The sequence below is a fragment of the Perognathus longimembris genome, chromosome 9, assembly GCF_023159225.1.
Source record: "Perognathus longimembris pacificus isolate PPM17 chromosome 9, ASM2315922v1, whole genome shotgun sequence".
Classification (NCBI taxonomy): domain Eukaryota; kingdom Metazoa; phylum Chordata; class Mammalia; order Rodentia; family Heteromyidae; genus Perognathus; species Perognathus longimembris.
The window spans coordinates 47032527-47044353 of NC_063169.1; the positions used below are offsets into that span (position 1 = coordinate 47032527).

General features: G+C 40.5%; 1 protein-coding gene across 1 annotated transcript in view; it reads right to left on the bottom strand.

Moving 5' to 3' along the window:
- The window catches only part of Soga3 (SOGA family member 3), a 37065-nt gene extending 26192 nt beyond the window's left edge, over positions 1 to 10873 (bottom strand). Inside the window, exons 1-3 of the mRNA XM_048354048.1 lie at positions 9767 to 10873; positions 9086 to 9310; positions 7036 to 7194 (exon numbers count right to left, since the gene is read on the bottom strand). Coding sequence (XP_048210005.1) covers positions 7036 to 7194; positions 9086 to 9310; positions 9767 to 10873 — 1491 coding nt within the window. The remainder of the gene's footprint in view (positions 1 to 7035; positions 7195 to 9085; positions 9311 to 9766) is intronic.
- Positions 10874 to 11827: the final 954 nt, after the last annotated feature.

The following is an 11827-nucleotide window of genomic DNA, read 5'->3' on the forward strand; positions in this document are numbered from 1 at the left end:
ATAGCTCAGTTCAATTTGTTTTCATCCCTACATCTCAGATCTTCAGTTGTAATTACTACAGCATGAAACCAGGCTCTGAATGCTGAATGCTAACACTCAGAGAGATCATTGTAGGACTTACTTTGTGTTAAAGACCTTCAGTAATGTTCTTCAGTAAGTACAAACTTGGGAGTTTAGTGCAATACACTGCCATTCCTCTTTTTATCTACTCTCTCTTGAATCTGGAAGGATTACCACACTACAGCAGAGATTAAATTTAAAGTCACCAAATTATTCTTGGTTATGGCACTTTTATGGAAACAGATACATAAATAACACATGTCAAATTTATAATGGTACCATACAGTATATTTGGTTTTATTTCTGTACTAACAAATAAAGAAACTAAGGCCAATAAGTTTCAAATTATCTGCTAAAGGTCATGAGGAATGACATATAAGGTCTCAAAATTATTTCTTGGCTCTATGATTTTCCTAGTAAAGGCCATTCAAGTTTATGGCTCATGACAAAATATCTTAATTGTATTTGCTATAAAATTTATTTCTCAATTTGTTGTTTGTATAGATTCATGCTGACAATTTTTTGGAAGGCTCATTTGTTTATGTTGTTGTCATGTCATGATTATTTATAATACTCTACATTTTTCTGTACTATAATTGATTTTCTTCATGTTTCTTTCATCTGAAATGCAATGATGCATCCATATTTGGTCATAGTTTGGAGAGAAATTCTTTCAATATTTCTTCCCATGCCTTGATTGCTGCTACTAAACTCAGAGCTGTTTCATAACCATGTGTATGCCTCAGATGTTTTTCTTCATCTTCCCAGAATGTTTGCTTGACTCAATTTTTCAACTCTTTTTTCAATTGCTTTATTATTTCATCGCGACTCATTTCAAATTATTTTTTTTCAGGTGATTGGATACAGAAGTTAGAGAAGTAAATAGACCTTCAATAATGACATGAATCACTATCTAATGGAGATATTTAACACAGAAAAACTTCTAATTTTCCCAGTGGGTCATTAAAAATTCAGCCTCAGGTCATAATAAACTAGTCTCTAAGCAGAGTCCACAGTTAGACACACTTAGCTTCAGTGAATATGGTTTTATCAGCAAAGGGAACAAACGTTCAAGCATGTAATTGCTTAACAATGAAGCCCATTACATTGCAAAACATTAACATTAATTTTGTAGGAAAATTATAGAGATAGACTCATTAAGTCTTTCCCTAATGAGATGAAACTTATATTCTGGACTACTTAACAATTTCAAGAATATAAAAGTACAAATATCCCAGTCAAGAAAGATATGAAATCTGATCAGCAAGTTAGGGGCGCATAATGCTATGTTGAATTATTTTTAATGTTTTTGCTAAGCTGCTTTGGAACCTGTAATCAACTTGCCTCAGTCTCCTGAGTGCTAGGATTGCAGATGTATATCACCTTAGCTCTGTTGTAAAATAAATAACCAAACATTGACATTTCTAATAAAAACTTCAATATTCATGAAATAAGCTACCAATTTCTGGTCTGGGTACTCCTTTGCTTCTGTTAGGTGCTTTGGTAAAAGAGCTACTTACCCAAGATTAAATCTTGGGGATGACTTCAAAGTGTATAAAACTAGACACATAATTTAACTTTTAAAAATCCAGTAAATTTTATAGTTCCCAAATAAATATACATTTACCAGTACATCATAATACAGGACAATTTCCTAAAAGACAGCCAATTCTTAGCAGCCAAGTTTTGCTTTTAATTTAGTTTGGGTTGTTCAACAAACTTTGTTCTATAAAGTTTGACTAAAAGTAGTAAATGGTAAAATGGACTCAGCCTTGCAAAATAATTGTCATTTTATTTTAAAATACTAATAATTATTGTTCCATTTTCTTTCTTTTCTTTTCCTTCTTTTTTCTTTCTTGATGGTATTGGAGTTTTGAATTCAAGTCACACTTCAAAACTTTTCACTTCCAAGTTTAATACACCAATGAAAGAAAATGTTCACATTCTAAAGATTTTTCCATTAAAATTTCCTCTATTGCTGCTTTTTCAACTGATTTATCACTCTGCAGTTTTTTGTACCATATTGCTTATAAAATATGACCTATCAAAATTAGGTGTGGCTGTGATAGTCCTTTTCATAAGAAAAGGAATAAGTAATCATAAACATGTACAGCAAGAATTTGGGCTGGGAATGTGGCTTAGAAGTAGAGTGCTTGCCTAGCATGCATGAAACTCTGGGTTTGATTCCTCAGCACCACATAAACACAAAAAGCTGGAAGTGGCGCTGTGGCTCAAGCAGTAGTGGTAGCCATGAGCAAAAGGAAGCCAGGGACAGTGCCCAGGCCCTGAGTTCAAGCCCCAGGACCAGCAGAAAACAAAAAACAAAAAACAAAAAACAAAAAAACAACAATTTGACTGTTAAAGTGCTCCACATATGAAGAAGACCAGGTACACATACAGACACACACACACACACACACACACACACACACACACACAGATGTGTGTGTGCTTTCATTGTATTACGAAAGCAGAGGTACTACTATTAAATTTTATACTACTAATTATTTCTGTGTTCTGGAATGAAAGCTCATTGTAGTTTTTAGAATATATTAGCCAACTTAAAAAAATCCCTAAGATACATGGTATTTTTGTGATAGGCTATTTAAATGCCCTCTAGAGCAAAGCCTGGAAAAAATTAACAAAATTATTTTCTTTTAACAGTGTTTTTTAGTAAGGGTGCAGAATGAAACAATAAAAAGAATACTTCTTGCTCCATTCAGCATAATATTGATTATTTTTTTACTCAATTTTCTATCATCAATTCTTCTTCTAGCACCAGACCTTAAAAGTAATACAAGGTGTCCCCTTCCTCCTGAAGAGCACAGGGAGTTTCAAAGGTTTCCAAATAGCTTTCCTTCCAAGTACAAATGAACTTCATGAAGGGTAGTGACCACCAATTCAACTGGGAATAAAAAATTATCCTAACTCAGAAAATGTTTTGTATATAGCCTCTCCAGAGCCTCCCTTAATTTTATTTGTGTACAAACTTACCATGACATTCAAAGAGCTGAGTGTTGGTAGCCTGAACTTTTGCAGAAATCTCTATTGCTAAGTGATAGACCGTCATGTCCCCAAATTACAAGGAGTTGAAGACATTTTCTTCTCTAAGAAGAAAGCATGATGCTACTAGCAATCAATGTTTTACAACTGGAGTGAGAATGTTATAAAGATTGGAAGGCAGCATTCTTAAAGGTCCCTCTTGTTTGCAATTGGCAGAATATCAGCTGTTTCAATACAAGCAATACATGGCTGAAGACTAAACAAATTACCTCCAACCTACTTCTACTTAGTTCTTCGGGTCCCCAGGTGTCTACTCCAGCCTCAGGAGAAGCAGGGAAGTAGATGGACCTAAGTAGGTACATAGGACTCTCTGTAGCCACTAGCTCTGAGAACAATTGGTCAATACCCTTGAAGCCAGTTAAAGGCCTCAGTAAATAGTTCCAAATTCTAGCAGATGGTCTATTGATCCCAAGGGCACTATTCAACATCTATATGACTCCATATGAGGAACTAAAGTCTTAGAATTAGAGGACTGCTTTTTTCCAGTACATTATTGTAACATTTTATGTTTCCTTCCAAAACTAATGTCTTTTCATCATAATAGAGAAGTTGGCATGATTCCACTTTCCTCTATTGGCAGAATAACACAAAAGGCTTGCTCAAGTTCATGTAGTTAACAAACTCAGGAAGGATTTGAATATATTTTCTTTTCACAACTAAGGAAGTAACTCATGCCTCACAAAATAATCAAGCTATTATTACAACTCAGTTTTAATATTTATCTTCTTAGAGGAAAATAAAGTTATCATTACGAAAAAATAATATAGGTTCTTGTTTCTAGACATTTTAGTAAAAGGGAAAGATTTATATGATCTGAAGAGAAACCAGAGTATTCTAGACATTTTAAAAGTACCTTTCCTACTGCTGACCTATCTCCAAACATTATGAAGGTCAACCTCAAGTGGAACCCTCCTGCTGGAATATTTTGCATTTTTCTTTCATTTTATTCAATTATTTCTCATATATTCCACACCATCTCACTTCTTTTCATTTCTATTTTTTTTATCACACACAAGACCCGTTTTCTAATATTATTATGCTTTTTTTAAGAAAAGGTGTTTAACAAAGGTAAAGTGTATATGTTTTCCTCGAGAATTATATGGTTATATTATTTCTTTTTTTTCCTGTCTTAAAATTTCAACTCAGAGCCTTGAGGACACTAGCACTTGGGCCATGCCCAAAGCCCTTTTTGCTTTTAGCTATTTCCAAGATAAAGCCTTGTTTATGTTAGGGTCAGTCTCAGACCATGATCCTTCTACTTATGGGTCACATGTAGGTGGGATTACAGGTCTATCTCCTTTACTGACACTGGGGAGGGGAGATCTCACCAAGTTTGTACTAGGGCTGGCCTCAAATCATGATCATTGTGAGTGAGCTCTGCTTCCCAGGTTCCTGGAATTATAGGTATGGGTCACCACTTCTGGTCTTATGCTTATATTCTTTAGTCAAGGATTAGAGTTTGGGTTTTCTAATTCCACAGAGAATGCGAATCGTCTCTCTGGGTTGTCCATATATGCTCCCCTTGCCTGGAGGTGCAACAGCATTTTCCCAATCTACAAGTACATCCAGGAAGGCAGAGAGTCATAGAAATGTGTACAAGAAAGAACCAAAGACAGAAAAGAACCTCTGACAGTTCTCCTGAGGACACTCCTAGGTTTCATTTTTTTTTTTCTCACTGCAATCTGTTACCTTGGCTTTCACTATTAGATGGGAGAGGTTCCATTCATTGAAATAATCAACAATCTTTAAGCATTTCCTCCTTTCCAGGGTGTAGGGTAAAAATCAGAACATTATTATGCCATTCTTAAGTAAAACTTGGCAGATATCCACTTGAAAAATATTCACATGATGCCTATCTCTGGTAATCAAATGAAGATTATTTTACTTGAATGTGTTTCACTCAAACAAGTTAATTCTGTGTTTATAGCGTAAAATATTACAACATGTAATGAAAACAAATGGGACTGAAAATCTCCTCCATCCACTCTTCCAATTCATATGGTGAAATCCTAAACCCTAAAGTTCTTAAAAGAAAAGTAAAATTGCAAGCAGCTACAGGGAGAATGCCAGGTGCATATAAACACAGTCAGTGACAAGTCAAGAAGAGAAGCTTGGAACCAACTATACTTACAGCCTTCACAAGAAAGCAATCCTGATGAAACCTTAGGAATTTCTAGCCTCCATAATTGATAAACAAAATTAAATTGTTGTTCAACCATCTAGTTTTGTTCCTTCATTATAGCTGCTCTAGCAAATAAATATAGCTATCTACTTTATTCCATTTTTCTTCTTTCTTTTATTTTTAGGTTTGAGACTGGGACTTGAATTTGGTACTCGCCACTCTCACTCATTGGGTAGTTCTCTACCAAATGAGCCACGCCTCTCACCCCAGGCTTCATTTCATCTTACCTTGGAAGTGAAATATCAAATTATGATTTTCAACTGTATGTTTTGAAAATAATACATGTATTATTATGCATAGGTACATACTTGTATTTATATTAAATTCATGTTTGATTTCTTACCTTCAGTTAAAACAAAAAGCAACTATGCTTTTTTTCAAATGGCAGTGACCTGAATTTTATGAGAAAGTATGTAGTAGTGAAAAATCATTTAAACCAACTTACAACTGAATAAATAAAGACAAGTAAAAGAAGCCTTTAAAGGTCTCCTAGTTAGTTATTTGTGAAGGTGGGTGACAAGGCTTTGATTCTCCATATTTTTATACTGTAACACAGATTCACTCCACACCAGTGGCCAAGGACCTAAGATCATCAAATGGTTTTGCCTGTTTTATTTAAAATAAGAACAAATAGATACTAACCTCACACAAAAATTGCTTCCTCTACTGAAACCAAAGTTCTACAAAGTTCTTAGTTCTTATGTATAATTATGTATACTTAATCTATCAATAATTTCAGTTACATCATATATATGATTCCAAAGCAAGCACAGAAATCATTAGCAGATTAATATCTCAATCCATGGAAAGATTAGCATTTTCTTTAGGATTCTATATATACAAGCAAAGGAAATTGTTCAAAAAGTCATGTATGCTTTTGCTAATTGTCAGTATTAGTTCTCTCAATTTCACTGTACATACCTGGGTAGTTTTCAAAGAAAAATATTTAAATTCATGTAAACTTAATATTTATTATGTATTGGCAGAACCTTTTATATTTTTTTCTTCTCTATTTTAAGTGATATTTATTTTATTCTTTGAGATGACTCAATATAATTAAGGTAGGAATCTTCAAATAGTATGGAAGAAAGCTTTGACTATCCTAACCTAAAGGAGAGAACTAGATGAATTACTTTGTTACACTTAAACAATTTCAGTGGAAAGAAATTCTTTAAACAGAAATATGCTGTAACTAAGTTGGTTGATGTGGAAGATGTTCAGGGTTAGTCATTCATGATATCTAATGTGGTGTCATCTCAGGGACCTTATTGTAGAGAAAATTCCAGCAATGATTTGAAATGATTGAATGGACCTTATAGTGTTGACCGTTCTAGAAATTTATTCCTCTATGAACTCAGCAGGAATACCACAAATCTCTTCCTGTCATCTAACACAAGCACCATTTTTTCCTATTCCTGATGTTCTTTTTTAGTATAATTTTTTGGTATAATTTATTTAATCAGTATTCACATAATCATGTCCAGGAACAAAACATTTAGTCACAGCCCATAATATGTGGCTCCAGAGGTAATGCTCAACTTTGATTTTTTTTTTCTTTGCTACTCACTTGTTAGCATGAAGTAATGTATTTATAGTACCTGGGTTAAGAGCAAGAAACTGTCTTATAATTATAAAAGAAATAGAATTACTTTACCAGCCATGTTATGCTTTAGGATTCTTTTCAAGCATTTGAAAATATATACAGCATTGTAAGACAAACAGTTACTAACCTCTTTCATTTTATCTAGTTCATTCTGTAAGGCTTGCTTTGCAATTTCAACTTCTATAAGCTGCTGCCTCAGTTTCTCATTTTCATCTTCTGTTGTTGTTCTCTTTTCTTCCACATTTTCCAGTTCATGGTGAAGTCTCACAGATACATCCTTGGCTACCTAAATTAAAGAGTTTGTAAAAAACATATAATTTTATTCATACTAAAATATTAAAAACATAATACATGATGTTTTTCTTTATATGTAAGTATTAAAATGCCGGTACCTGTGGCTCATGTATGTAATCCTAGCCATTCAGGAGCCTGAAATCTGAGGATCCAAGTTAGCCTTGACAGGAATGTCTATGAGACTCATGTCTATGAGACTCTTATCTTCAATTAACTACTACAAATGGTGGAGTGGAGCAATAGCTACAGTGGTAGAGCTTTGTGCTAGAAGCTCAGTGACAGTGCCTAGGACCTGAGTAAAAGACCCAAGACACAGATACACAAAAAAAAAACTCCTACCATGTGATAGCCACATGTTCAAATGACCCATAAGTCATTTTTTTATAGAAGTGGAAACAATGTCAAAAAGATGAATTAAAATGCTTAACATTACACAGCAAACAAGAAGCTGGATGGTTCTAGACTTTGTTACCTTAACTTCTGTGGTACATTGTAAAAGTTGGTTATACTTGATCACATACAGAGCCATTCACACACTTAGAGTTCTACTATGAAGTAGCCAAGCTTTCAGATGATGCTGAAATTTATAAGGTTTGGAAGACTGAGGTGCCACCTAGTACAGAAACTCAAGACACATGCTCTGCTTTTTGACTGATGAAGGCTGAACCTGGTTCCCCCAAAGTGTTTTCTAGGTCTGAGCACTGGAACTTTACCTGTATAAACATTGTAGTATCTATACCTACACTACAGTCTCAGGGTTTTTTGTAATTAAATGAAAAAGAAATGTATGAAACAATGCTTGCTACAGAGGCTGGTGAATAATGACCATGTTGGGGGAGAGGAAAGGGGATGTAACAATGACTTTGATTAAGAAATACTCATAGTTTTCTTAAATATAGGGTAATCAATTATATTATATTTTTATGCTAAGTCAATACAATTAAAAGTATATTTTGTTATGAATGGTGATGGATTTTGTAATTGCTGTGTATTGTCCATGTATCTGCCCTGCAATCAATCTGAACGGAAGAAACCACACAGTCTAAGAACTGCGTTTCAAGGTTGCATTTGTCTCCTGGGAGGCTCTTGAAGGAGTTACTTCACTTCTGTTTTGTTTGTTGTTGTTGTTGTTGTTTTTGGCCAGTCCTGGGGCTTGGACTCAGGGCCTGAGCACTGTCCCTGGCTTCTTTTTGCTCAAGAGCTAGCACTCTGCCACTTGAGCCACAGCGCCACTTCTGGCCGTTTTCTAAATATGTGGTGCTGGAGAATCGAACCCAGGGCTTCATGTATATGAGGCGAGCTCTCTTGCCACTAGGCCATATTCCCAGCCCGAGTCACTTCACTTCTAAATGAGGTTCTGTCTAAACTTCTCCCAAATGGGTTGCAGTTTGGACAGTTTTCCTTTCGGGAAGAAACTGAAGTGTTAAGGGCAGAGAGGAAGAACTGAAGACTGGAGGGAAGCAACCTTCATGGTGCTGGTTTGATTCTGGATGTCACCATCTCTGGAAGAGTCCATCTCAAGCTGGCCTTAATCCTCCCTGGCTCTCACTGAGGAGATAGACCCTGGAAGTCAGAGAGAGGCTATAGCTAGGGCGCTGCTGCCACGCCCTTGTTTCAGACCAGTAGGGAGGTGCTCACTCTATCACTTCTGCAAGAGCCTCAATTCCTTCCAGGAACGCCCCATAACCTGGTTCTCGGAGGGCGCACACACATGGAATTATTCAAATCCACCTGCCACTTCTTTCTCCTTCTGGAACCTTGATTATTTTGCAGTGAACTCCGTGCCCTAGTCACCACGTCTTGTCCTTCACCGCTGATGCCCCTCAACCAAAATACCAAGACCCCCGCCCCAGCGCCGAGCAGCCCCTGCGCGCGCAGCAGACCTTGAGGTCCTGCTCCAGGCTGCGCAGCAGCTCGCCGTCGATCTCCCCGGTCTGCGCGTAACGGAGCCGTTTGCGCTCGGCCTTGCGAAGGCGGTACTGCAGGATCCGGCAATTTTTGTTGGCTCTCTCCAACTCGTGGCGCATTTCCTGCAGTTGACAGGCATCCTCTTCGAAGAAAGTGTCCCTCATCTCGTCCATCTCGGTTCTTAGCTCATCGATCTCGTTCTGGGGTGGGAACGACAGGCCGCGAGTCAAAAGCAGCCTTACATCCTTCCCTTCCGAAATATACCAAGCGCACCCCATCCCAACTCCAAATCCTCAGCATATACGCCCCTCTCCAAGAGAGAGCGGGCTGACAGAGATCTGAATGAAGGAGAAGGAAGGCCTTCCTCTCTCTGGCTCTAGCTTTCTCCATATTAAAAAAAAAAAAAAGTGGGACGGACCTTGATTATTAGTAAAACGAAGGCCCAGATTTGGTTTCCCATGAACCCTAACGCGGTTTCCAATCCCAACCAGGCCTAGGAACAACCCCATCTTTTCAGTTCTCCCCCTCCCCCTTCCACCAGGCAAGGCTCTCGGAACAGTTAGCAGTCGCCACACACCCCTGCCGGGACACGCCCTAATCCTCCCGGGCACCCCCTCGCGTCCCTCCCTCACCAGGGTCTCCCCCATCCTCCTCACCTTGAGCGTCTCGTTCTCTTCTCGCAGCTTCTCCATCTCCTCGTGCATCTCCTCCTGCTCCTGGAGCTGTTGCGGCAGCGGCTGCGATGCAGGGGGCGCCGCCGCCTGCATGGCTCCGCTGCTGGCGCTGCCCTCTGCGCTCTGCGGGGGACCCTCTGCTGCCGCCGCCATTGGGGAGGAGGAAGGGACGACGATCAAGGGCTCACAAATGGCAGGGGCGCCAGCGACCGGGGAGCCGCGATTGCTGCTGCCTCCTCCTCCGCCGCCGCCACCGTTCTTCGTGTGCATCTGAGCCGCGGCCGCCGCCGCCGCCGCTGCGGCGCGCTCCTTCTTGAGATGGAACTGGATGAGCTCAGACTGCAGACATCCTTCTTTCCAGTAGCCCCCTCCCCCGCCGCTGCCACCGGCAACGCCGCTTCCGGAGTTTCTACCGCTGGCGCTCGGGGTTTTGCTCCCGGTAGAGGTGGATGGAGAAGGAGAGCCCCCCTCCCCGCCGCTGCCGCCCCTCTGCGGAGCGCGGACGCCTTTCCCTCGCCAGCCCCTGGGCGGCGGCAGCTGCGCAGCGCCCCCCTCCCTTTCCCGGGAGCTGCCGCCGGCTCCGCCCCCTTCCCCACCCCCTCCTCCCCCTTCCCCGAGCGGAAGGGGTTCCCCGAGTTTGGAAGGCCCTGATTCTATCCCCCGGGGTGACTCTTCCTGCGGCCCGGGCCTCCTGCCACCCCCAGCGGGCAGGGTCCCCGTGGGGGCCGCTTCAGCACCAACCGCGGGCTGGACAGCTCCCGGAGCGGCTCCTTTGGGTGCCAGGGGCGTCGCCTTCTCCGCCCCGCCTCCGCCCGTCCGGGAGCCGGCTGGAGGCGCCGCGCGACTAGGGGTCTTGTTCCCCTGCTGCAGCTGCTGCTGCCGGACAGAATTGAGTTTTGTGCTGGCCCCCACAGGGGATCGCGTGGCCCCGGCTGTCTGTCGCAGGGAATTGTCCCTGGGTCTCGCGGGTGACTGAGCTCGCTGCTGCTTTCTGCTGCTGCCCTCCGGGTGCAGGCGAGCCTCGGTGGCGGCGGCGGCAGAGGCTGAGATTGCAGCAGGGGCAGCGCCCCCGGTCGGTGGCTGACTCATGGCAGTCTAGGAAGAGCCTACCAGATGCGACTTGGAATCGTCCATCACTAGATCCTCCTCTGCTCTCCTCATCGCCACCAACCTTGCTTGCTAAGCTGAGGGCAAGAAACAAAAGAAGAGAAAGATGCACCGTGTCTGCATTGTTAAAGAACCAGACACGGTTGTGTTGTACAAACGAAGCTGCAGAACCCGAAGGTTTTCAACACAGAGGTTTTGACCTAGGAATAGGATGCGGAGCTGTCACGTCTCTTTTTGATCATGGTGGCGCTGTATTCCATCTGTCAGTAAAATGACAGATCGGAAACTGCTGAGGCTTTCATTCGACAGATAGCAGGTCTTCAGAAGGGTTAGAGGGTCAGAAAGGCAGTAAGAACACAAGAAAAAATAAGGTTGGGAAAAGTAGATGGCCTCTACCTCAGCCTTTCACAACGCTGCCTTTCCTCAGCACCAAATCTGTATTTAAAGCTTACCTTACTGGAAAAGTTTCCTTAAACTAGTATTCCCATGACTCAACTGGAGAAAAGAGTTTCAATACCTACAGGAGATTTGCTACAGGTACCTGCCACCTTTCTCAAACACTTCCAACTCCTAATGCTATTTTAGAGAAATGTAGACAATTGTCTTTAGAATAGGACTAAAAGAAATAGAAATGATTAATGATTTTAAATCAACCCCAATTTCAAGAAAACAGTGACACCAGGAATTATCTATATGATTAACCATTCACAACCCTAAACAAGTATTTCCTCCCCTTTTCAGCCTACAAATATATTTTAGAAAAGTTGATGGGCAACTCTACATGGTTGTTTTTATGATTTTTCAACATAGTCCATTTTGTACTTTTTGAGAATCATGTTTAGTTTTACAAGTAATTCTAAGTATTTTTATTTGTAGGCATCATCTTAGGTGATATATACTAGACTACCTTGTAGTTTTAGGGTTGAATAAGCTAAC